Raw genomic sequence first — 24,834 nt, 5'->3', positions numbered from 1 at the left:
TTTTAAATCCATCAGTTATTTAGAATGTACTTCTTAATCCTCAAACATATGTGCCTTTTGAAGTTAGCTCTGGCTTATTTGTGTTGTGGTATATATATATACTATCTGATTTCAGACTTGAAATTTCTTGAGATTCACTCGTTTTGTAAATATTCCACACATCTTGCGAAGGGGAGTATTCTGCAGCTGAAGCCAGGGTGTTCTAGAAAAGTCCATTAGTCAAGTTTCTTAATCATATCCTTTGAATATATATCTGCTCATTCTACCAATTACAGAGCAATGTGTTTTAAAATCTCCCGCTATAACTGTGGATTTGTCTATTTTTCTGTGTAGTTCTCTTCTTTGTGTTTCTTATATTCTAAGAGTATTTGCATGCAGATTTGAAATCCTTCTTTCTTTCTTGTGAATTGGACCATTTTCATTCTGAAGTGACCGTCTTTATTTCTGTGATGGTTTTTTCTGACATTAACAAACTGCATTAGCCTTCTGTTCGCAGTCCTTGCATGCCCGTTTCCCACCCGTTTACGTCACTCTTTCAGTACCCTCATGTTTCGGAAGTGGCTTCTGTGAGTGTCTCTTGCAAATTGCACACAGTTAGTTGGATTTTATCCAGGTGAGAATCTTAGTATTTTAACTACAACATTGAGCTCAGTTGGATTTGTTGAATTATAGTATATCTGTCATCTATCTATCCCATCGATTTTATATTTATTTTTCTCTCCATCCTTGCTTACTTTAGGATTGATTGGGCTTTCTCATTCAATTTTTGCCCTCTCATAATTCGGATAAATATTATATACCACACTTTCATTCTTTTAATGTTTACCCTGTAATGACAGTTGCATTATTAACTCATCAAAGTTTAAGTGTATTTGGTATCCATCTTCCCTTTCTCTCTCCTGAATAAGGAGCTCAGAACACTAACTCCAGGCACCCTAGCTCTACGCCATTGCTGTTGTGTAGTTGAGCTCTATTTCGATCCAGAAGACCAGGTTACTGTTTTGTATTTTCAATGCTCTCCATTCCCTGTTGCATTAGACCTCGGTCTGTGATGGGCTTCCTCCCGCCTGAAGTACCTCCGTGCAATGTCCTTTAAGGAGAGTCTGCTAAAGATAAGTCTTACTTTTTGTAAATGTTATTTCCCTTCGTTCTGGCGAGATATTTTCACTGGATATCTAGTTTTTGGAAGAAATTTTCACTGGGTAAAAACTTCTAAGATGATGTTATCTCCCAATTCCTCTGCCTTCTGGCTTCCATTGCTTCTGATAAAAAGTCAAATATAAAGTTGTCATTTCTTTTTTTCCCCATGCCCCAGGCAGCAGCGTTTGGACTTGGTTCCGAGAGGAATGGGGAGTTGGGGAAGTTTTTAAGCGCTGGGCCGACCCAGCCCGATGCGCCTTTAGAAAGCGTCCTCGGGCTTTGGGAGGGACGCAGCTCGGAGAGGGTCGCTGCTGCGGTGCTGAGACGGACGAGGCAGAGGGTATGGAGGGAGGGGGCCCCAGAGGCGGGACTGGGGAGGACTGCCCTGGGCGCTGGGAGCCACAGGGGCACGGATGACTGCGGTTCCTCGCGAGGATGGATGGCGGGGCCAAGAGGAAAACAGAAGGGTGGTTTGGATGGGTGGCTATAACGAGTTTGTCCCGGACCTCAAGATCCATTCATTCCACCAAGAGCTGAACACCTAGTGTGTGCCCAGCGCCGTGGGGCCGCGTGGCAGCCAACTCCGTTCCGTGCGCACTTTCATCCGCCGCGGCCGCACCTGCCGCGAATTATTGTTTCGCCCGGGGCCCTCGAGATGGACCCGGCACCCGGCACCCGGGTCTGACCCGGACGCGTCTGCACTACCGCCTACGGACCGACGGACGGACGGATGGAACGATGGACTGGAGGGGCCTGCTCTGCGCCGGCCGAACAGTGCGTCTCCGCAGCTTGGATCTAAGGGGACCGCGGTGCCGCGATGTCACGACAGGTGGGGAAACTGGGCCGTGCCGCCCTCGGCCCCCTGCTCCTTAGTGGGAGAACCTGTGCCCCGTTCCTCATCTGCCCAACCCGGGCCGTGCCGCTTCCGGCCCCTCAGAGTCCCCGGGAGGATTTTAGAAAACGCATCTCGGTGTTAAGACCTCGCCCGGCTGGGAGCCGAGAGGAGCGCGCGCGAAGTTCCGCGGGCTGGCGGCTGGGGGGCTGCGCGGACCCTGCCTCCCGGGCAGGAGGGGCGGAGCTCCCGCGGGGCGGGACCGGCGATGAGGGGCGGGGCCGGAGGAGAGGGCGGGGCTCCCGCGGGGCGGGGCCTTCCGGGAGCGAGCCGCGCCCCCGCCCCGCCCACTCCCGCGCGCTCCTCCGCTCGCTCGCGCGGAGGAAAACGTTGCGCAGGTTCAAAAATGGAACGTCGTCGGCGTGAGGGAGCGCGAAGGGGTGTGCGCGCGTGCGCGTGCGCGTGCGCGCCCGGGCGAGGGTGACCGGGACCCCGCCGCCGGCCCGAGCATCGCGCGCCGCAGCCGCGGGCCCGCAGCTCCGCCCCCGGCCTGGCCCGGCCCGGCCCGGCCCCGGGCCCGCTCGTCCGCCGCCCCGCATGGAGCTGTCAGCCATCGGCGAGCAGGTGTTCGCCGTGGAAAGCATCCGGAAGAAGCGCGTGCGGAAGGTGAGGCTGCCGGGGGGCGGCTCCCGGGACCCCGGTGGGGTCCCCTCGCGTTCCCAGCCCCGTCGCCTCCCCGCTGGGGGCGTGGGGAGATGCGTGGTGGGGGGCGCAGGCGGCCCCGCGCGGCTGGGCTTGTCCCCCCCAGCCGGTGCCTCAGTTTCCCCCGGCACCTGGGAGGGCGAGTGGAATAAAAGTTGTCGCCCCGGGATGCTGGGGGCCGCTGAGCCGCCGAACTGGAGACTAGGCTCGGACGTAGGGGTCCTGGACGCCATCCTCCCCCCTCCCCCGCTTCTGAACGTGAACGTGGGGAGACTGAGGCCCAAGTTGAGGAACCGGCTTCCCTAGTGCGTTCGCGTGGGAACTGGGTCTCGAACACAGGACTCTGGACTCTTGGTACCAAGACCTTTGAAGTTGGAGGCGGGGCTCCGGGACCGCTCAGCCTCCGAAGTCGACCTGCTGGACTTGGACCTCCTCCGCTCCTCTCCGCTCCCACCTCCATCTCCTCCTCCTCCTCCCGGCGCACGCCCCTCCGGCTTCCCCACCTCAACTTTCCGCTCCGCCCCGCCCCGCAGGGCCCGGCGGCGCCGCCCACGGCGCGAGGCTCCGCCCCCTTCGCCGCCGAAACGCCCACCTGCCTTCGAGGAGGGCCCCGCCGGCGCGGGTCCGCGCTCCCGGCTGCAGAGCGGGCTCGCCGCAGGCTGGAGCGGGGTCCGAGGCGCCGGGGAAGCTCCCCTCCTGCGCTCACCACCGCCTTCCCCCCACTCCTCTCTGCCGCCCCGAGGGACGCCCCCGGCCGGGCTGGGCGGGTTCAGAGGCCACCGCTCCCTTTAACGGAGGCAGAAACCCAGGCCTAGGCCCAGGCCGGGGAGGTGAACGGATCAGAGTCACCGGGGAAGTCAGCGATGGAGGGAGAGCGAGGAGCCCAGGGCGGCGGGCGGCTGGCGGCCAGCTCTTCCTCTTTTGTGATAGAAAACTCAAAAGAGGCACCTTGGGCTCAAGGTCACGGTGGTCCATGAGCTTCTTTTCTTTCTTTTTTTTAAATATATTTTTATTGATTTCAGAGAGGAAGGGAGAGGGAGAGAAATATCAGTGATGAGAGAGAATCATGGATCGGCTGCCTCCTGCACGCCTCCTACTGGGGATGGAGCCCGAAACCAGGGCATGTGCCTTTGATGGAATTGAACCCGGGACCTTTTAGTCCACAGGCCCGTGCTCTATCCACTGAGCCAAACCGGCTGGGCCATGAGCTTCTTTTCTTCCCCATCTCTGATGGGGCTGAACACTCTTCAGGTTGGGCTGCCCTCCCCCTTCTCCCCTCCTCCAGCGTGTCCTTGATTTTAATTTATTCCCCAGAGCCCAGCTGGTCATGGAGTGTAGCCCAAGCAGCTGCAGTGGTTACCCTCTTCCACGCCAGGCTGGAGGGGTAGTGCCAGTGTCATTCCTTCAGCCATTCATTCAAAACAGATTTACTGAGGATCTGTTAGGTACCAGGCGCCATTCTAAGCCCCAGGGAGGGATCACCCCCTCCCTCACCGAGCTGGCATCCTGGCAGAGGAGATGCACCGTGAGTGAGGAAATAAACACAGATGCCCTCCAGCGGGCTCCGTGCTGCACACCGTGAGGTGGGGGGATGGCATTCGAAAGCATGGCCAGGCCAGGCCTCTTGGAAGAGGTGGCATCTTGGTCTCAAAGTTCCCGTGTGGACAGGAACTTTTAAAGGCCCCTGTCAGCTTTGAGGAAGGAAGGGGTCTGCTCTGTTTTCTAACTCCTGGAGGAGTGACCATCGTGTCCATAGGTGGAGGTTTTGTCAGCCTTCTCCAGGGTCCTGCCGGGTCTTTTGAGTTGAGAGATGCACTGGCCTGTCACCTCTGGTCAGAGGCAGCCTCTCGGAAGGGGCTGGTGGGATTGGACTGAGGAGTTTTCTATGACCTGGAGAGTCTTCTGACCTAAAGATGGTCTTAGCACTCGGGTTCTAAACACTGGGTCTTTGGTGACGCACACCCCCATGTGGTCTCAGTTTCCCCATGTGTCACAGGATCCCCAGAGGTGTCTGGGGCCGGATGCACGTCTGTGCTCTACTAGGGAGGACGTCTGGGGTGGTTGCGCAGCAGCCAGAGTTGGGGGGGGGGTGTCTCTGGGTTGGTGGGGGTCTGGTGGGGGTCCCTGTGTATATGTTGGGGGACATGTATCTGTAGAGGGGGTTAGGCCGTACTGTCCTGTAGATGGTCATCGGGGCGGCTGTGTATCTATCTCACTGTGTCTGCTTCTCTTTCTTCCCAGGGTAAAGTGGAGTATCTGGTGAAGTGGAAAGGATGGCCCCCAAAGTAAGGTCCTTTGTGTGTGCGTCTGCCTGCCTGCACCTCCCTCCACCCGCCGGTGCCCTCTCTCCTGCCTGACTTTCAGCTCCAGCTGCTCTAGCTTGGCCAGCGGGCCTTGATGAGATCATCTTCTCTAGCTTTCAGTTGCCCCTCTGCCAGCTGAGGGGCTTGGAGCACATGAGGGTCAAGGCAGGCCCCAGTTACCCTCCTCACCTCCCTCAAGTTAAGTTCCATCTCTGGTTGGAGGCCCCTCCCGGCCCCCCTCCCCCGCTTTCTGGCTTTTCTTGGCACCTGGCTGGTGAAGGCCCAGCATCTAGGGTTCAAAGATGCCTGCTGGAGGAGTGGAGGGGCTGGGCAGGGGTTTATGGGTAAGACAAGGCTAGCCAGCGGCGCATGAGTCCTCAGTGACATAGAACTAGGGACAGTCTGAGCCCACCTTGCCTTTGGACAGCTCTCTCCAATCTACAGAGCAGGTTCCCATTCAGTCTTGTGAGGCAGGTGGGGTAGTAACCTCTCTAAAAGATATAGAAACAGGTTCAGAGAAGGTAGGCAGCTTGCCTTGGATCACACAGCAAGTGAGGTCAGAGTTGAACTAGGCCTCCCCATTTTCAGGTACCTCCTCTGTGCCTCCTCCATCTCAGAGTTGGGGGGCAGGGAGCTGGTCTAGGACCTCTCCCAGTCTCTCCACCTCTCATGCTAAGACCCAATTAGAACCTTCACACCAGCCAATCACCTCCCAGCAGGGAGTTATTTGAAGAGGGTGGGGAAGGAGGGAGTTGTGGGGCCTTCCCATTGGTCTGTAGGTGCCCCACCCCCCTGCCCTGCCAGTAGAAACTGGCTCCTGGAATCCCCCTCTACTCAGAGCCTCTGCTGTCTGTGCCAGGCACTTTTTGCAGTGCTGTGCTGAAGGGGGGGTGGGGGTGGGGCGTGGGAGGGGTGACGACTGCCCTGTATTGGGTCCTGGAAGTGTCTGGGGGCATGGTGGAGAAGACAGCAGAGAGGACATGGCCCATGCTGCCTCAGCATCCATATGTGCAAAATGGGTTCAATAGTCAAGGCCCTGCCCCTCCTCCCACAGGCTTCTTTACCTTGTGGAGCATCCTGATGATTCGAGTTGGTGGCTGGCCAAGCAGATAATGCATTTGTCCATTCCTCCTGTCCCTCCTGCCCCTTCCCAGACACCCCAGGACTGAAGGAGGGTCCCTTACTCTCTGGGCAGATGAGGCGTGGACTTCCAGCCTGGGTGCAGGACAGTAAGAGTGCGGGAGGACTAGACAAGGGTGCCGGGGGCAGCAGGAGCATGGGCTCCCTGAGCACTGGCGCCCCTGGCTTCTGCACCAGAAGGCATCGCATGGGGGTGTGGTCCCAGCCCAGTAGCCTTCAAGGCACGGTTGGCTATTTGTCCTCCTCTAGACTCCGTCTCTTGAAAGACTTCCTCCTTTAAACAGCGGCACTTATCCCACTTTTATTAATCCCAGTGAACATGTCTGCCCACCGGAGCTTCCATCAGCAGGAAGGACGCAGAGCTCTAGCAGCAGTCCCTCCCTGTTTCTGCTGGCTGAGCCCCAGCCCTGGGCCCACTTGTTTCTTAACATGATGGGACCACTAGATGGGCTTTCATGACCTTTATGACCTCCTCAAGGGGTTCTGGGAGCCTTGTTTGACCAGATGACAGGTGCACTTCTGGCTCCCCCACACTTTGGTCCTGGGTTCCTATCCACCCGTGAGCCCCAGGAAGGTAGTTCCTAGGAAAGGTCATAAGAATAGAATTGCCAACTCCATGCAGCATGGTCCCCACTTCATGCCATTCACTGTGTCACCCACTTCACTTGGGGGAAACTGAGCTTCAGTCAGAGGGAGAAGCAGGAGCTCCTCTGTAACCCATTTGGTCTTCTGTCTCCCCTCGCCAGGGGGTCTGGCTTGGACCCGAGGCTGAGACAGCAGGTGGGGAGTGGGGAGTTGGGCAGGCTGCAACCTGCAGGCCTGGGAGCCTTGGCTAGGGCAGTGCCAGCCTCAGCGGGGAGGGAATCCAGATCCTCCCGCTCCTCACCCTGCCAGGGAGGCCTATATTAACAACAGAAACAGCAGAATGCTCGCCCTGTGCCTGTTCAGCCACATGCTTTGCCTGTTTTCTCTCCAAATGGCAAAAATAATGACTGCCCTTCCTCCCCAGCAGGTGGGGCAGAGGAGCTGTCTTGCTAGTTATGGAAGGTACAGCAAATAGCACGGAAAAGGGCTGGGGTCACAGGGCAGAGGATGTTAAATCAGCTGCAGGTGCTCTCAGCCCCGAAGAAACCCTCAGACATCCTATTCTGATTGCAATCTGCCCAGGACTGCGGTCCGCTACCGCACCTTCTAGGGTGGACCGCCTCCATGGAGCTTTCCTAATGTTATTGTCAGTGGGCACAGCAATAACCAGGCTGCTCATCAGTAAGTCCCTAGTATGATCAGACATTGCCTATTGATTTATGGCAACCCATTTTACAGATGGAAAGGCAGAAATCCTCAGCAGAGGAGCCCTCGCTCAGGGCCGTACAGCTTGGGTGATTTGAATGACGGGATGCCTGCCCCCAGGGCTTGCAGGTCTAGCCCCTTTGATACACAGTGGGCTCTGGCAAAGGTGACCCAGGGTGATGGCCTGATGGTCCACTCAGTGGGACGTGCTCAGGCTGTGGAGTCAGACCAGGCTGCCTTTGAACTCAGTTCTATATAGTTAACAACTGTACGACCCCAGGCACAGCCCTCAGTCCCTCTGCATCTCCATCTCGCTACGTGTAAAAAGGAGGCCCCGGCCGCACAGAGCCCGCCGCCGGCTGCCCCAGACGGAAGGCACACGGTTCCTAACGGTGTCGGAGGGACGCAGGGAGGGCGCTTCTCCCTCCTCCAGGACGGTTTGGAGTCCAGGATGCGGGCCTGGCAGCTTCTAGTGCTCTCTAGGCTTTCGAAATGGATTTAAAATGCTTATTTGCTTTCATTATGTACCGTACTGAACTAAGTGCGCCACAGGCTAACACAGCTAATAGTCACATCAACCCTAGGGACTACTTTGGTAGCCCCCCTTCACGCAGAGGTAAAGAGACGTGAATCACTTGGTCAAAGCCACCCCTGCGGGCTGGCCTTTCCAACCCCACGGCTGCATCTCATTTGAGCCGCCTTATATTGTGGGGGAGGCTGGAGCGGGCCTTGGTCAGTGGGGCGCCCCGCCCCCAGCACAGCCGGAGCCTGCGCACACGGGGCTGGAGCAACTGCCGCTGCCTGTTTACCCAGCCGGGCCGGGCTGCGGTCACGTGGCCGTGTTTACCTCCCAGCGGGCACGCGCCGTCCCCGCCCCAGCCCCCATTGGTTGGCCCGGTCATCCGGACGCGCCTCCTGCGTGCGCGCGCGCGGCTCCGGTGCTGCGGGGAGAGGGCGGGCGGGGCGGGGCCAAGTGGTCCTCCGCCTCCCACGGAGCGCCCCGTTCGCGCCCAGCTCGTACCCAGTTCCCCAGCCCGCCCGCTGTCGCCTAGGTTGTGGACCAAGTCGCCTCCTGTCCTTGCGCCCGGCTGTTCCCGAGTCGGGTTTGCCTCTGGATCGCCACAGGACGGGCACTGTGGCCTCCATTTTGGGGAGCCCCGGGTGTTCGACAGATACTTGTGCAATCCACCTCCCCTTGCCCGCCCTTCGCACGGAGCAGGGCCAGGCCTCCTGCTGCCAGGTCTGAGCCTGTGCTCTTGCCTCAGATCCCACGGATGGAAGCCCCATGCTAATAACAGGCCCCTCTGAATCTACCAACCTTTTCCGTGCACCTACTGTGTGCCAGGCCCCCAGGTCAGACACCGAGGACTTGGTTAGTTAGGCAGTGCCTCTCTCCCAAGGACATCCCAGCTCAGTGCACGACATGTGAGGTACCCGAAGGTAGAGCATGGCCGAGATTCAGCTGAGTTCCAACCACAGACTGCCCACTCGCTGTCACAGTGGCCTTGGCAAGATGCTACCCTCGGACCTCAGTGTCTTCATCTATAAAATGGGTCACCTACCTCTTACGGGTGTTGAGAGGAATGGATGAGTCCCCGGCAGTAGTCTGCGCTCACTCCTTGCTGTTAATGGCCGTGGTGCTGCTAGTGATTCTAAGATGAGGAAACTGGGATCCAGAGAAAATTAGGGACTTGCCAGGAACCACACTGCAGCAACATCAACAAAACTGGGTGAGGAGGTGGGGAAGTGGGCAGGGCAGAGAGGACTAGAACAAGACAGGGACATTTCAACAGCCAGAGAAAGGAGGCAGCCCACAGCAGGAACACAAAACTCCCCCTATAACTAGTTTCAGCTGAGAAAACCCAACCTTGAGGAAATAAAACTGTGAGCCTCTGGTTGGTCATAGTTTGGGTTTTACCAAAATATACATGTAACCAGTTTTAGTTTCACTTTCTTTTTCTTTTTTTTTTTTTAGTTTCACATTTCTTCGGGGTGAAACTGCAGTGGCGTCTAGAGCCATTCCCAGAGCACCTGGCCGCTGGGCCTGGGCTGAGTGCTTTGGGGAGGGGTTACATCTGCCCACCAGGGCGCCAGCTGCACTCAGTAATTATGGCAGGTGCCAAGGGCAGTGAGGGGAGGGGGGATGAGAGGATCGTTCGTCCTGCTGCGAGTGGCACAGCTGGGAGAGGAGCTGTAAGAACCTGGCTCTTGAAGGATGAGTGGAGTCCTCTGGAGGGACTGTCCAGGCGACCGCATAGCGTGTACAAAGGAAGAGAGGTGACGTGCCTGCTCGGGCTGAGCCTGTGGCACTTGGGTATGGCTGTGTGGTCCTCAGGGCACGGCCCTTCATTGCTGAGTTACAGGCCGGACGGGGCCAACACGAAGTAGCCGTGCAGCAGTGTCCGTGGAGAGGAGCCGAGGAGTCTGTTCTCAGGCAGCTTGTTTGTGTCTGGACCGGACACCTGTAGGTTTCACAGTCCCAGGACCGTTTAAGATGAAGGTTTCGGCTTAGCTTGTTTGGAGGCCACAAGGCAGGGGCCATGCCCAGCCTCCTTCTGCTTCGTAACCCTCCCCTGAGACCTGCTCCTCTCCCTTCTTATCCAGCGGAGCTGGTGCCACCTCCGCCAGGATCAGAGTCCAGTGCTTAGGTTTTGCCTGTGCATGTACATGTGCACAGACACCCAAAGGCATAATTGTACGTTTGTGTGTATATTTATTTATATGCATGCACATATGCACACATACATGTTTTAAAATTTTAATTTTTATGCACTAGCATCTGTTTATAGTGAATGGTACTGTTTTTTCCAATTACAAAAATCATATACAGTTAGTTTTTTTAAAAAGTTAATAGATGAAAAAGTGAGCAGCTTAAAGGCAGATTCTAAGTAAATAACGGAGCAGTGGAACACGGGTGGCTGAGCTCAGGACGTGCTGCACCGTCTCAGTCCAGGCCTGTCCCCGCAGGGAACACGCTCTGGCTGGGAGTGGAGGAGATCCCCAGGGGAAATCCTAGCGGGTCCTAGCCCTATGACGGGTGCTAGACATTTACCAAATTCCTGCTGTGTGCCAGGCCCCGCCACCAGGCACTTCACACCTGGCCTCGATGGCACAGATGTGTGCCCAGAAGGGAGGGAGCAGCTCAGACTGGCAAGAGAGGCTATGCTGGGGCTGGGGTTTGAGAAAGGAGTGGGGATAGCAACAGTGATAAGCACAGAGCACTTCCTGTGTGTCAGGCCCTGCTCTAAACACTTAGACACACTATGCTTTTTCCAGCACAGAGTCTTTTGCAAATGGGGAAATCGAGGCACAAAGACCATAGGGAAATTATTCAAGGTTTTACAGCTTCCAAGGGCAGAGCTGGGATTTGAACCCAGGCAGCCTGTCTCAGAGCCCCTGCTCGTTACCACGGGCTCTTACCTCTTCTAGGAAGGGCCTATGGGACGTACCGCCCTGCCCTCCCAGGTCTCCTGAGCTGCTGAGGTGGACATAGGTCTCATCACACCTTTTGTAGGTGGTATGGTGAGTGCTCAGAATGAGGGCATTCTGGTGCCATTGGAACCCCTAGGAGGCTCTGACCTCGCTTGGCTGGCCTGGGACAGCTCCGAGGAGTAGGTGACAATTTTCTGGACCAGGACGGGGCGAGGGCCTGCAGACAGTGGGCCCTGGCGGAGCAACTGTGGCTTCTGTGAATGCAGGGGAGCGCGGGGCAGCTCTGACCTGTCGTTTCTCTCCCAGGTACAGCACGTGGGAGCCAGAGGAGCACATCCTGGACCCCCGCCTGGTCATGGCCTATGAGGAGAAGTAAGGGGCTCCGCCTGCACTGCCGGGCTGGTCCACAGGCCGCTGGGAAGTTTCCTGCTCTGCCTTGGCTCTGAACAGGGCCCGGGCATGGGCGGGGGAGGGGTCCTGGCAGGGACACTCTGGTCGTGGCTGCAGCTGGGGGAGGGTGGTGGGCACCAGCTCCAGGGCACCGGGGGCCCTGGTTACTTTCCTGTTGCTGGGTGATGTTGGCCACTTCCCTCCCCTCCCAGGCCTCGGTCTCTCTGCTGCCACGGGGCCACCCCAATAACTCCTGCTGCGGCTTCTCCATAAGGTAGGGGTTTCAGTCGCCGTGATGAATGTGAAATGTGTCCTAGTGATGCCCTACGTGTGAGGAGCAGCAATATCAGTAATGCCCAGGCAGCCCTGGGGCAGAGACCAGAGACACGCACCCTGGAGGTCCCTTAGCAAGAGAGGACCACCTGATGAAGCTCAGGGAAGGCCTGTGGGAGGGCTGGTTCTGGTCCTCCCCACTCTGCCCCCTCCTAACTGAGTGGCCCTGGGCAAAGCCACCAGGCTCTCCGTCTCCCACGTCTGCCAGCGCTCTGCTGAGATTCCAGGGTGGTTAGTGATTGGCAGCTCCTCCCATACCCATGAGGGCTGCTCCACGGGGAACCTTGGACAACATGTCCTCTCTGCTGGTGTGGGGCCCTGTGAGCAGAATCCAGCCATTCCCTCTGCTGTGAGGCCACAGTTACTGAGCTCCTGCCAGCAGGCAGCCCGCATCCTGCAGCTTCTCCCTAATACTGACCTGTCAGTGCGGACCGTCTCCTGAAATCAGTCCCTCTGGTCACCTCCTGAGGCAGGGTGAGGGTCATCTGACAGATGGGGAAACTGAGGCTCTGAGGAGCTGTGGGACTTGTCCAGCAGCCTCCCAGCTGGGAAAGAGCCCAACCCAGGCTCCTGACTGTACGTGGGAGGCCCTTCTTCTGCCCCTCGGGCCCCCTTCTCACCTCTCCCCCCAGGACGTCTCCTGCTGCCCATTCAAAGGACCAGTTCTCACTGCTCCTGCCTTTAAAGATGAGGGTGACCTGTCCCACAGCTTCTTTCTGGTTCCCCAGTGCTTGTGGGGCCTTGACCAAAGTGGTGTGGCCCTGGGAGAGAGTTGGGCAGCATCACAGGCCTGGGTTAGAGTCCTGGCGCCTGGCTCTGCCAACCACCAGCTGTGAGGTGTCAGGCAAGGCCTTTCCCTCTGAGCCTCGGCTTCCCCATCTGTGCGATGGGTATAAGGGGCCGACCTTTGGGGCTTGCTTGGGAGGCAAAGGTATGTGAACGCACTCTGCAGACCGTGAGTGTGGGCACACACGTGTGAGTATCCCCTGATGGTAATTAGGGGTCAGCTAGTCATTCTTTGGTTTCTTCAGCAAGTCTTGATTGAGATCATAGTATGTGCCAGGCACTGTTCCAGCGCTGGGGTCCCAGCCAGACACAACAGCAACAAACGTCCCTGCCCCATGTGGCTCACATCCGTGTAGAGACACGCAATAAACAGTGCTCTAACATACGTGTACCATATCAGAGGCTGACCCCTGCTGCAAAGGTAGGGAGAGGGGTCCTGGTTTCCTGGGGAGTGAGCTGGGGGTGTCTGAGCAGAGACCTGAGTGAAGTGAGGGAGTGAGCCTGGTGGGTCCTTTAGAGAACACCCAGGTGAGGCACAGGGAGTGCAGAGGCCCTGGGATGGGGGCCTGTGTGTGAGGAGCAGCCTGGAGGACAGTGTGGCTCTGAGTGTGGCCACTGGAGTGGGTGAGCTGGGAGGCCGTGGGGGTGAGGGAGGGTGGGGACAGTGTGGGAGGCAGGGGCATCTGAAGGAAGGGGTGGCACAGCTCAGGGAGGGCAGCTTGAGTCCTGGTAGATGATGGGCGTGCTGTTTTGAGTCAGAAGTCAACAGTTATGGACAAACTGGGAGACTTCTGCAGGCCCACTGTGTGACACTCTCACTCCTCTCAGTCTTGGTGAAAAGGAAGTAAAAGGCAGTGAGGCCCATTTCACACATGCTTTGCAGGGTTTTAATGAGACCCAGGAGGCTGGGAGGGGGTTTCACTGGGGGGACCTGCACACCAGGGGGCACTGAGAGGCACTGGGCTTGCTGGGGCCCTGATTCCTTGGCGGTCTCAGCTCTTTAGCCCTGGACACAAATGGTCAGAGCGTTTGACAGATACCAAGCTCTGAGTTGGTAAGGTTGGACAGAATGCAGGCCCCTGCCTCACCCTCTCACCTGCACTCCCTGCAGTTTGCAGACAAGAAAGGGGGAGGGGCTGCATATTAGAAGCCAGAATCATATGGCCTGGGCTCCAGGCCTATCCTGCTGATCCTGCCTGGGACCCTAGGCCTGACCTCCCAGGTTTGGAACCAGAGCTTAGCATTTTCACCATTGGCGGGAGGTGTAACAATGTGCCAACGTGTGTTACTCAACCTCTCTGTACCTCAGTTTCCCCAGCTATAAAGTGAGGGTAGTAATAGTACCTCCCTCGTAGGATGGTGTGAGGGTTTAAGCTTTAGAGCAGTGACGTGTCCAGTGTCCAGTATGTGATCATCATATCAATAAGTCATGTAAATGTAATTAACATGCTATTATTTTCCCCTGAGGCCCTTCTCTTTCCCCCTTTGCTTCTCCTCCTCTTCCTCTCTCTCCTTTTTCTCCCCTCTCTCTTCTTCCTCTTTATTACTTTAGCCTCCTACTTTCCATTTTCATAAATACCAGGGACATCTTTCACTCCTCTCAAGAGCCTAGTGATGAGCTGAGAAGGGAGCCTCTCGCTCCAGACAAGGCCCCTGAGGCCAGAGAAGTGACCAGCAGTCTCCTGTGGGTCGGTGCAGAGCTGGGCCTGGAGGGGGCGCCTGGCCCCCAGCACTGGGCTCTGAGAGAAGCTTGTCAGCGTGAAGGCTGGGAGGGCTGTCCTGGAGAGTCGCTGGAGCGTGTCACAGCGCCCTGTGCTGCTCCCAAAGGCTGCTTCTAGGTCCCCAGCGCCATGGGAGGGAGGGCTTCACCGCACATGCAGGATGTGCATCTCTCTCTCTCTCTCTCTCTCTCTCTCTCTCTGGTCAGCTGGCCCCTGCTGTCACCAGGTCTCACTCTCTGGCCCACTGGAATTCATTTACAACATCTCAGAATGTTTCTCTTGTCAGGGCGAACTCCCGCCCTCACATTCCTGCTCCAACCACATGGTCTCTTCGGCCCATTCACACTTTCTGAGTGTGAAGGAAGTGACTGGGTTTTCCCACCACTCAGGCCCTGTTGGCAGCTCTGTGGTGACTCTGGTGTGTGTTGTGTGGCTTTGTTTGCAGCCTCAGGTGTGCCTGTGTTTTGCACTTGGGATTTGGAAAGGCCCCCAGCCATGGGTCATCTCCTAGGGACTCAGCACAGCTAGTTTCTCTCCCCTTCCCCGTTCGGACAGTACAGAGAGGTGGGCGCCTTTCTCCCCACCAGTCACGCAGATCCCAGATGGGGCGCAAAGGTGGGAGGGATCCTTCCCATTCTCGTCAGTGCCCTGGGGCATTCAGGCAGACTTGATAGACAGGTTCTATACAACTCTCCAGAGTGGAAACTGGAACTGTACTCTTTGGGGGGAGGTTGCTCCCGGTAGCATGGGGAGCAGAGCTCTGGCGTGACCTGGGCCCAGTCAAGAGCCACACGCTTTTGGAGATGCCACCCACGGCTGTGCTGTTGCCTTCGGCAGCTGGGAAGACCGAGGCTTCGGGAGTTAAACGTGTGGCCCCGTTGTCATGGCCTAAAGAGAGCAACAGGGAGGAGGCCCTGTCCTGGCACTGGGGGGTGGTCTGTGAAGGATGCCCCTCCCCCATAGACTGCCGAGGGCAGGGTGGAGGACCCCTGCTTTCCCTTAAATGTCACCAGTATTTTCTTTTCTTCCTCCATCTGCTCTGCACCCCAGGGAGGAGAGAGACCGAGCGTCGGGGTATAGGAAGAGAGGTCCGAAACCCAAGCGGCTTCTGCTGCAGGTAACCGGCCAGCGTTGGTGCCCACCCACGGTCCCCATGCTCCCCGCCATTGCCCAGCCAGTTGAGCTGAACCACTCCCCCTCCTCAGCCCGCCCAGGGTGCTGTGGGCGGGAGGCCCTTGGCCGGTAAGGCCCCATGGGAGTAGTTGGGGAAAGTCGGAATGTGGGGCTGGTGCCGCAGGAAGTGGGAGGATGCTGGTGGGCAGGAGAGTGGATGTATGGCTCATGGGCTTCTAGAATTTTAGAAGCTTGGAACTTTGTAAGCGAGCCTTTTTGATATTCAGAATCCCTAAAACACAAAATTGTAATATTTGAGGTCTTTAGAGACAAAACTTGAGAACTGAGGAAGCATGAGAGCCTGGAATTCTAGAATTCCAGCAAAGGCGCCTCGGCATCCTGGACCCACCGTCGTGGAAAGTCCTAGAAAGGTGTCACCCTTTCTGGTTCCCTGCCACAGGTGGGGTCTAGACGCTGTGGCATCTGGTGCCCAGGTCTTGGGGGCACTATGCTGACCTCACTGCTTTGCACTGAAAGGAAGGTAGAGCAGTTTTGTGATTTGAGGCCATCATGTTAGGTGATTGCTTCTCTGAGCCCGAGTTTTCTCCTGTAGAAGCGGAATGGTGGGACACCCGCTCTCCTTCACTTACAGCCCATCCAGGGACTGGGGACCAAAAATAAGTCTTCTTGGTCCACGTGCAGGTGTGTCAGGTCCAGCCGCCTGTCCGCTCTTGATTGTAGATCGCCTGAGGCTTTTGCAGACAGATGGCCTCCCTCACGCAATGGGCGTGTTCCCTGGGCTCCGTGTAAACTGTGTCCCAGAAAGGAAAGTGACGTCTGTCAGACATCTCCATGCTCAGCTCTGTGCTCAGTGCCCTTCACAGTGGACATAAACCTCCAGGGAAGGTGTATTATCATCTGTTTCTGTGTGATGATCCCCCCTAACTAAGCAGCTTGAAGCAACAAACACCATAGTCTCCGTGGTCAGGAGTCCAGGAGTGCATTCGCTAGTTCTTCAGTGATTCTAGTTGGGTTGCAGTCATGATGTCAGCCAGGGAGCTGCTTCTGAAGTGCTCCTCACAGCACCGCTCACGGGCGTGTCAGATGTTGCAGGGCCTGTTCTTACCCTGTGGACCTCCCAGAGGGCTGCTGAGGGCCTCACAGTGGGCCACTGGCTTCCCCCAGAGTGGGCGATCCAAGCAAGAGGGAGGGAGGAGCACAGTGTCTTTAATGACCTCGCCTTGGCAGTCCCACCGCAGTGTTCATTCCCGCCCCCCTCCACATCTCCCCGCGAGGGGACTCATGGGTGTGCAGTCCCAGGGCGGGTATGTTGGGGCCATCTTAGAGGCTGGCTACTACAGCTGAAGCTCTGGGAGGCCGGGAGTTTACCCAGGGTCAGAGCTGTAAAGCCCAGATCTGACTCTGCTGCTCCTGGGTCCCTGATAGCAGTGCTCTCCTGGTGAGGCGGAGAAGGACAAAGATGAGTCCACCTTGAGAATTGGGAGGGTTTACTGGGCTTGTGATGGCCTGCAAGCCAGGGTGAAGGGTTTTGATAAAGCTACATATAGGATAAGCCCTCCTTGCATGGCAGTATTTTCCCAATGCCCTCCCAGTTCCGCCCTCCTCCCATCACCAAGACAACCTGCACCCCACGCCCCCCGATGGGCATTAGCAGGTGGGACTAGAACGGAGCCTGCACATGTGATCTTTGCTCCCCCCTGGAGGTGTCTGGCCATGGGTCCCCTCTGATGGCCTCGTTCTCTTCCGGGAGCTCTTGCCTCTGGTGAAAGGTGGCTGTAGAAGGTACTATCCTGGGGTGATCTAGGCCCTCCCAATATTTTAGCACAAGGATCTTTCCTGGACTTGTATAAGTTACCCCAAAGCAATAAGATAAGTCCCCAAATGGCAAAACACCAGCCGTGAGAAGTGGAGGAACCTTTCTTTCAGCCCATTTTAACAAGAATGAGGCAAGGCGTCAACAGAGGCCTAGGCCTGCATACTCACTCTGCTTCCTGAACCCAGATGGGGTTCTCGTACCTCCTGTACATTCCTCCGCTGTGTACCCCAGACCTGTGCCCGTGGCCTCCGTCCCTGAGCCCCTCACAGCCCCTGGGGAGATGAGGCTGCCACGTGGGGCTATAGGGCTGGGACTGGCTAAGGACGGCTCTCTAGGCTGGACTGGGGGTGGGGTGATGGCTGCCTATGGGCCATGAAACATGGGGAAGGGCACTCCGGCGGGAGGAACAGCATGAGCAAAGGCGCGGCAGTGGGTGGGAGGGCTGGGCTGACCCGCCGTGCCCTGGCTTGCCCCCGCAGCGGCTGTACAGCATGGACCTGCGGAGCTCCCACAAGGCCCAGGGCAAGGAGAAGCTCTGCTTCTCCCTGACGTGCCCACTCGGCAGCGGGAGCCCCGAGGGGGTGGTCAAGGCGGGGGCGCCTGAGCTGGTGGACAAGGGCCCCTTGGTGCCCACCCTGCCCTTCCCGCTCCGCAAGCCCCGAAAGGCCCACAAGTACCTGCGGCTCTCACGCAAGAAGTTCCCGCCCCGCGGGCCCAACCTGGAGAGTCACAGCCATCCACGGGAGCTCTTCCTGCAGGAGGCACCGGCACCGGACGTCCTGCAGGCAGCCAGCGAGTGGGAGCCTGCTGAGCAGCCCCCCGAAGAGGAGGGTAAGGTGCCCAGGCCCAGAGACCCTCGGGGCTGGAACCATCCCTTGAGTCATCAGGTCCAGTTGGCCTAATGCCCGGAGCGGGCATGGGGTGCTCTGGAGGCCACACAGCCTGCGAGGACCCGGGCACCCAGCCCAGGGCTTCCTGTGGTCCTGCCCAGGATGAGTTCTGGTCCTGCCGGGAAAGAAATGTCATGACCTCCTCCCATGTGTCCAGTCGTGCGCTGGCCAGGCCTGGCTGGAGGCTCAGAGGACAGCCTGGTGCGGGGGTGGGGAGTAGTCCGCATGCTGCCACCCGTTCCCACCTTTCCCGCCCTGTTGTCAGCGCTGTCCTCCATCTGTCCGTCTGTCTTTCTCCCATGGCAGTAGCAGATGCAGACCTGGCCGAGGGACCCCCTCCTTGGACACCCGCGCTCCCTACAAGTGAAGTGACAGTGACAGATATCACCGCCAACTCCATCACCGTCACCTTCCGCGAGGCCCAGGCCGCTGAGGGCTTCTTCCGAGACCGAGACCGAGACCGAGGCCGCAGTGGGAAGTTCTGAGTCTCCATTTTTACTTCTCTTAGACTGTTTTCTTTTGGGCTTGGGGTGGGGACTTCCAGAGGGGAGGAGGGGTCTAGGGAGGGTAATTATTTTATTTAAAAATACGAAACGGGAGGAGGGGGAAGATCCCACACTCTCCCACCATCCTCCCCTTGCTCTGTGGGTGATGTTTACAGAGAGGCCTCCGGGTCTGTTTCTGGCAGCGGGTGGGTACCTGGCACTGCTCTGTCAGTTTGGGTACCATCTCCAGAGCAGAATGGGGACAGGGCCACCCCCTGCACACCTCCATCACCCTTCTCCCCAGACACAGAGCTGGCCCTGGGAACTAACCGAAGGAGTCCAGCCCTCCCCCTCACGGCGCCCAGCCCTGGGGCTGATTCTGCCTTTGCCTCTCTGGCGGGAAGGGGTCTGTGTTTTTATCTTTGCACTCCAGCTTGCGATGGGATGGCGGCTCCTTTGCTCAGAGGGAGGGTCAGAGAGAAGGGCCAAAGGAAGGGGTAGAGATGGCTGCAGTGTCCTGAGTCCATACCCTTCAGAGAGCCTCTACTTTCCCTGGGGCAGCTGCCAGCCGAGGCCTCCTGCTGAGAGCTTCCCCAGTCCCACCCTCCCCAGCTGCACCCGTGTGCGCGCACCCTGCCCTCCACCCCCGTGAGTGTGTGCATGTAACTGCAGACATGTGCGGTGGGTCCTGCAAATCTCCTGTTTAGAAACCTGATAGATGAATGTGAGGTGATCACAGCACAAAAGAACTTGCCACGGGCACCACGCACGCACCCCACCTGGCATAGCCCATCACGTGACCGGATCTGGGCCTACTGGAAGCTGTCGGCAGGGTCTGGCATGGCAGATGTCCTCTGCTGCTCTGGGCACGCATGTCTGTGGCTTCGCCTGGCCCGCTGCCGGCGTGGGGGCGTCTGCAGGTGGGCCTGTGCTTCCTCCTGGGGGGCTCTGTTCTCTCTGACTCAGGTGACCTTTCAGCCCTTCCCACTCCCCTCTTCTGCCCTCTCCTCAGCTCAGCCAGTGGTGGGTGTGGGTGGTCAGGGCGGGAGGGAGTCCCACCACCTTCTCAGGGCAGCCTCAACTCCCTCCATCCCTCCTCCTCGCATCCTGTGCCCCTCTGCACCCCGACCTGTGTTCTGTGGTGGGGCCTCTGCCGTGTCTTCCTGCAGTCAGGCTGCGGGGTGGGGGGGGGTGGGGGGGTGGGGGGGGTGGCGGGGGCAGGCTGTGCACAAGCCCCAGGCCGCCCTCCAGCACAGGTTGTGTCTGCCAGCCGGAGGGCACTCACTTTCTAGTTTGCACCAATGTGCCCTGTGGACTGGTCACTCCCCTGGCAGTGAGGAGTGGCTTCTGCCCCATCCCAGCCCTGTGGGCAGAAAAGGCCACAAGGCAGGGGAGGGGGTGGGGGGGGGGGCGGGAAGTGCAGGAGGGCAAGTACAAGCCTGGCCCTCCACTCTCCGCCATTCTGCCTGCCCTCCAGGGCCGCCCTCCCCGCTGTGTCCTGAGGCAGGATAGGGCTATTCCTTCCCCAAGCCCCCTCCCCAGTTCCCAAACCAAAGACACCGCACCCCATTTCTGCGTTGGGTGCCCTGCTGGCAAGATTCTCAAATCCCTGGTCTCTTTCCCCTTCCTCCTTATTTCTTCACTGTCCAGGGTCAATTCAGTGCTTCCAATGGGGACAGTCCCCTCGGGGTGACTTGATTCACCCCGGCCTGGGGAGTTGGATCTAGAGGCTTAAGTGGGGGTGGGTCAGGGGAAGGAGGGGCAGCTGTGCCCCTGGGAGGGAAAGGCAGCTGGAGTTGGGACCTTCCCAGGACTGGGGCTCCCAGCTGAGGCGAGGTGTGGAGGGGGGTGGGCTGGGAGGTCTCTAGTGGAATGCTGTTTGCTCATGGCTTTGGGACAGGCTGGCAGCTTCTAGTATAAGTCATACTCATTCCCCAGGGCACACAGGACCTCGTCCTGGCTCATGGGCCCTCCCAGAGAGTGTGTTAGGTCCGCACCACCAGGAGCCAGGCCGAGAGACAGAGTTTAAGAAAGTTTACGTTCTCACCGCGGGCTGAACCCCGTGTGCCCGTGTCAGCGAGGGAGTGTTTGTGTTCCCTTATACAGGCCGGGGTCAGGGCTGCTGCCTGAGCAGGACGTCCTTGGAAGACAGCAGGGTGTCTGGGGAGGGGGCACGTGTCCACCAGACAGAGGGAGCCCCCGAGTCGGCGGGGAGTGGATCTTATTTTGCTTCTGCAGGTGCAGGCTGCTTGCTTCAAGCTATGGGAAAACACTGTAACAATATCTCAGAAAACATGGCCAAGGAGGGGCTGGGCAGTGCATCCCCATAAGCTGTGTGTGTAGAACTTGCAGAATCGGGGCGTGGGGGCCTGTTGTGGAATGAGGCAGTGGCAACCAAACCCTTCTTGCCTCTGACTCAGCCCTTTCCAGCCCACGGGCATCCTGTGTCTCAGAGAGGGCTGACCCTGCAGAGCCCGCCCCGGGTGTCCCCGCCTCCCACCTCCCCTCGCTTCCACACTGAAGGCCAGTACTCCAGGGAGTGGATGCTTGGAAAGATTGGACCTCCTGCCTCCCTTGGCCCACCCCCACCCCCACCCATTTGAATGTAGTTGGTACTTCCTCCTCCCCCTCCCCGCTGTGAGATGGACAGGAGATTGTCCTCCACCCCTGGCAAGGCCACTCCTCATGCAGCAGCCGAGCCCATGATCATCACCCCATCGAGCCCGTTGCCAACGCCCCCTCCTCCCCTGCTGGGGAAGGCGCTATGCTTCCCGTAGCTTCGCTTTAGAAGTGGCCAGCCTGGCCTCCAGGTCTCAGCACAAGAACGCTTCCTTTGCACAGAATGAGCAGTGAACTTTGTTCAGACGAAATGAATGTATTGGGCGGGGCTGGCACGAACCGTCCCCAGCACCTGCCTCTTGTGAGTGGGTGGGTGCTGGGGGAGCCGGAGTGGATGCAGAGCTCGGGTTTATTTTTGTACTGATATTGGTAACAGACTGTATAGCATCTATTTATTTAGATGATTTATCTGGTAATCGAGGCAAAAACTATTAAAAACACATTAAAGATGATTTTTAAAAAGGTGATTGGGCATTCGCTTCCTCCTTTGATGGTGTCACAGCTATGCTGGGGAGAGACCTCCGCCCTCAGGGCTCAGCCCGGGGTTTAGGTCGCGGGTCTGCCAGGGGCTGAGCAGGAGCATGGACAGGTCAGTTTTCTGTGGCTTCAGATGCAGAGTGAAGAGGAGGACGGTAATGGGTGGGGAGTGGTTGGGAGCTGGAAACGAGTGCAGATGGGTGCGTGCCCACCTTTGTGGTCAGGGTTCAAAGGAGAGGGGTGGGCGAGGTGGGTTTGCCAAGGGTGTGCTTCTGTTGCCTCTTAGTTCGTGGCAGGTGGGGGTGCAGTGGCTGGCTTTGCTGGCAGCTCCTAGGTAACTCCCTGTAGAGAGTGGGGACTGAGTGTGCCTTGGCCTCAGCTTTGAGCATTGGCCCTAGTTTTGGATCCTCAAGAAAAGTCCCGTGGGCACCCTGGTACAAAAGCCCACCCTGCCCCTCAGGCATGTTTCCTGGGCACAGCCTTCTGCGTGGGCACGACTGCATGGTTAGGGCGGCCGCTGGCCGGAGGCAGTCCTCTCGTCCTTGGCTCTTGTCTCCTTGTAGGAGGAATTTGAACAGGAGACAACACACAGCAGCCACAGCAGGAAAGGAATGCACTCAGACAGTCTTAGCGGCAACACAGCCAATGTAGGTGCCCCGCTGAGGCGGGGGTTTGGGGTACTTACACCCCCAGGCTGGAGTGTCCCTCAGCAAGTCTCCCCTCCCTCATTTCTCAAAAACATATACGTCTCCAAGTGATAGGCTCCTTCGCCCCGCTGAGATGCACTCCTCTCCTCACATGCGGGCCTGTCGCCTTCAATCTCTCGTTTTGTTTGTCTTGTCTCACATGTATCCCCCCCAAGCCCCAACGCCCTACCCAGCTCTAACAGGTGGAGACGAGGACTGAGGTTATAGTAACGCCAGGCCGCACAGTCAGGAGGCCCTGAGCCAGGAATGTGAACCGTGTCTCCTACAGCAGCCCCCGTACCCAGTTTTACTTTCCATGGTTCAGTTACCCACAGTCAACCACGGTCTGAGAATAGCAAATGGAAACTTTCTGAGATAAACAATTCATCTCGGCTGGTGTGGCGCAGGGGCTGAGCCTCACCCATGAACCAAGAGGTCGCCGGTTCGATTCCCAGTCAGGGCACATGCCCAGGTTTCCGGCTTGATCCCCAGCAGGGGTCATGCAGGAGGCAGCCAATCGATGTTTCTATCTCTGTCTCCCTTCCCTTCCTCTCTCTCTCTCTCTCAGATCAATCAAAATATATTTTTAAAGAGAAATAAACAATTCATACGTTTGAAACTGCCTGTCTTTCTGAGTTGCGTGATGACGTCTGGTCTTCCCTGTGTGCCATGCCCAGGACACAGATCACCCGTTGGTCCAGTGCTTCCGCCCTGTGCAGGCAGCCACCCTCCCCCACACGAGAGTCACCTGGCTGTCTCCGTGATGTCCAGGACTAGGACACAGGCCCTGCTGGGGATGTGACCCCAGCAAGCCCAGTGCCTCTCAGTGCTCCCTGGTGTGTAGGGACCCCCAGTGAAACCCCCTCCCCAGCCTCCTGGGTCTCATTAAAACCCTGCAAAGCATGTGTGAAATGGGCCTCACTGCCTTTTACTTCCTTTTCACCAAGACTGAGAGGAGTGAGAGTGTCACACAGTGGGCCTGCAGAAGTCTCCCAGTTTGTCCTTAACTGTTGACTTCTGACTCAAAACAGCACGCCCATCATCTACCAGGACTCAAGCTGCCCTCCCTGAGCTGTGCCACCCCTTCCTTCAGATGCCCCTGCCTCCCACACTGTCCCCACCCTCCTTCACCCCACGGCCTCCAGCTCACCCACTCCAGTGGCCACACTCAGAGCCACACTGTCCTCCAGGCTGCTCCTCACACACAGGCCCCCATCCCAGGGCCTCTGCACTCCCTGTGCCTCACCTGGGTGTTCTCTAAAGGACCCACCAGGCTCACTCCCTCACTTCACTCAGGTCTCTGCTCAGACACCCCCAGCTCACTCCCCAGGAAACCAGGACCCCTCTCCCTACCTTTGCAGCAGGGGTCAGCCTCTGATATGGTACACGTATGTTAGAGCACTGTTTATTGCGTGTCTCCACACGGATGTGAGCCACATGGGGCAGGGACGTTTGTTGCTGTTGTGTCTGGCTGGGACCCCAGCGCTGGAACAGTGCCTGGCACATACTATGATCTCAATCAAGACTTGCTGAAGAAACCAAAGAATGACTAGCTGACCCCTAATTACCATCAGGGGATACTCACACGTGTGTGCCCACACTCACGGTCTGCAGAGTGCGTTCACATACCTTTGCCTCCCAAGCAAGCCCCAAAGGTCGGCCCCTTATACCCATCGCACAGATGGGGAAGCCGAGGCTCAGAGGGAAAGGTCTTGCCTGACACCTCACAGCTGGTGGTTGGCAGAGCCAGGCGCCAGGACTCTAACCCAGGCCTGTGATGCTGCCCAACTCTCTCCCAGGGCCACACCACTTTGGTCAAGGCCCCACAAGCACTGGGGAACCAGAAAGAAGCTGTGGGACAGGTCACCCTCATCTTTAAAGGCAGGAGCAGTGAGAACTGGTCCTTTGAATGGGCAGCAGGAGACGTCCTGGGGGGAGAGGTGAGAAGGGGGCCCGAGGGGCAGAGGAAGGGCCTCCCGCGTACAGTCAGGAGCCTGGGTCGGGCTCTTTCCCAGCTGGGAGGCTGCTGGACAAGTCCCACAGCTCCTCAGGGCCTCAGTTTCCCCATCTGTCAGATGACCCTCACCCTGCCTCAGGAGGTGACCAGAGGGACTGATTTCAGGAGACGGTCCGCACTGACAGGTCAGTGTTGGGGAGAAGCTGCAGGACGCAGGCTGCCTGCTGGCAGGAGCTCAGTAACTGTGGCCTCACAGCAGAGGGAATGGCTGGATTCTGCTCACAGGGCCCCACACCAGCAGAGAGGACATGTTGTCCAAGGCTCCCCGCTGAGAGCAGCCCTCATGGGTATGGGAGGAGCTGCCAATCACTAACCACTCTGGAATCTCAGCAGAGCGCTGACAGATGTGGGAGACGGAGACCCTGGTGGCTTTGCCCAGGGCCACTCAGGAGGGGGCAGAGTGGGGAGGACCAGAACCAGCCACCCTGGCTCCAAAGCCACCCACCAGACCCAGCCCTTTTTTAAAAAAAAAAAATATATTTTTACTAGAGGCTTGGTGCACAGATTCATGAACTGGTGGGGTCCCTAGGCCTGGCCTGGGTCCTCTTGCAATCCGGGAGGCACACTGGCTGGGGAGGTACCACGTGAGGGCTCCAGGGCATGCCCAGCTATCTCACCCAATCCCCAATCGACTGGACCCC

The 24,834-nt window shown here is 57.9% G+C and overlaps 1 protein-coding gene across 4 annotated transcripts; it reads left to right on the top strand.

Moving 5' to 3' along the window:
• The first annotated feature begins 2,361 nt into the window (after nt 1-2,361).
• Nucleotides 2,362-19,579, top strand: CBX7 (chromobox 7). 4 transcript variants are annotated; one of them, XM_070411148.1, is made up of 6 exons: nt 2,362-2,638; nt 4,916-4,959; nt 11,146-11,211; nt 15,120-15,186; nt 17,778-17,850; nt 18,219-19,579. In XM_070411148.1, exons 1-6 carry the CDS (start codon nt 2,570-2,572, stop codon nt 18,392-18,394), a joined length of 495 nt encoding a protein of 164 aa, XP_070267249.1. In that variant the 5' UTR covers nt 2,362-2,569; the 3' UTR covers nt 18,395-19,579. The 4 variants fall into 4 exon arrangements, with proteins under 4 accessions (XP_070267249.1, XP_070267248.1, XP_070267247.1 ...); XM_070411147.1 differs by having other exon boundaries at nt 17,676-17,850; nt 18,216-19,579; XM_070411146.1 differs by having other exon boundaries at nt 17,499-17,850.
• The last annotated feature ends 5,255 nt before the right edge of the window (nt 19,580-24,834 follow it).

Source organism: Myotis yumanensis, unplaced genomic scaffold (genome assembly GCF_028538775.1).
Source record: "Myotis yumanensis isolate MYYU_CA2020_CCGP unplaced genomic scaffold, mMyoYum1.0.hap1 SCAF_3, whole genome shotgun sequence".
Classification (NCBI taxonomy): Eukaryota; Metazoa; Chordata; class Mammalia; order Chiroptera; family Vespertilionidae; genus Myotis; species Myotis yumanensis.
This window is presented reverse-complemented; position numbering and strand designations above follow the sequence as displayed.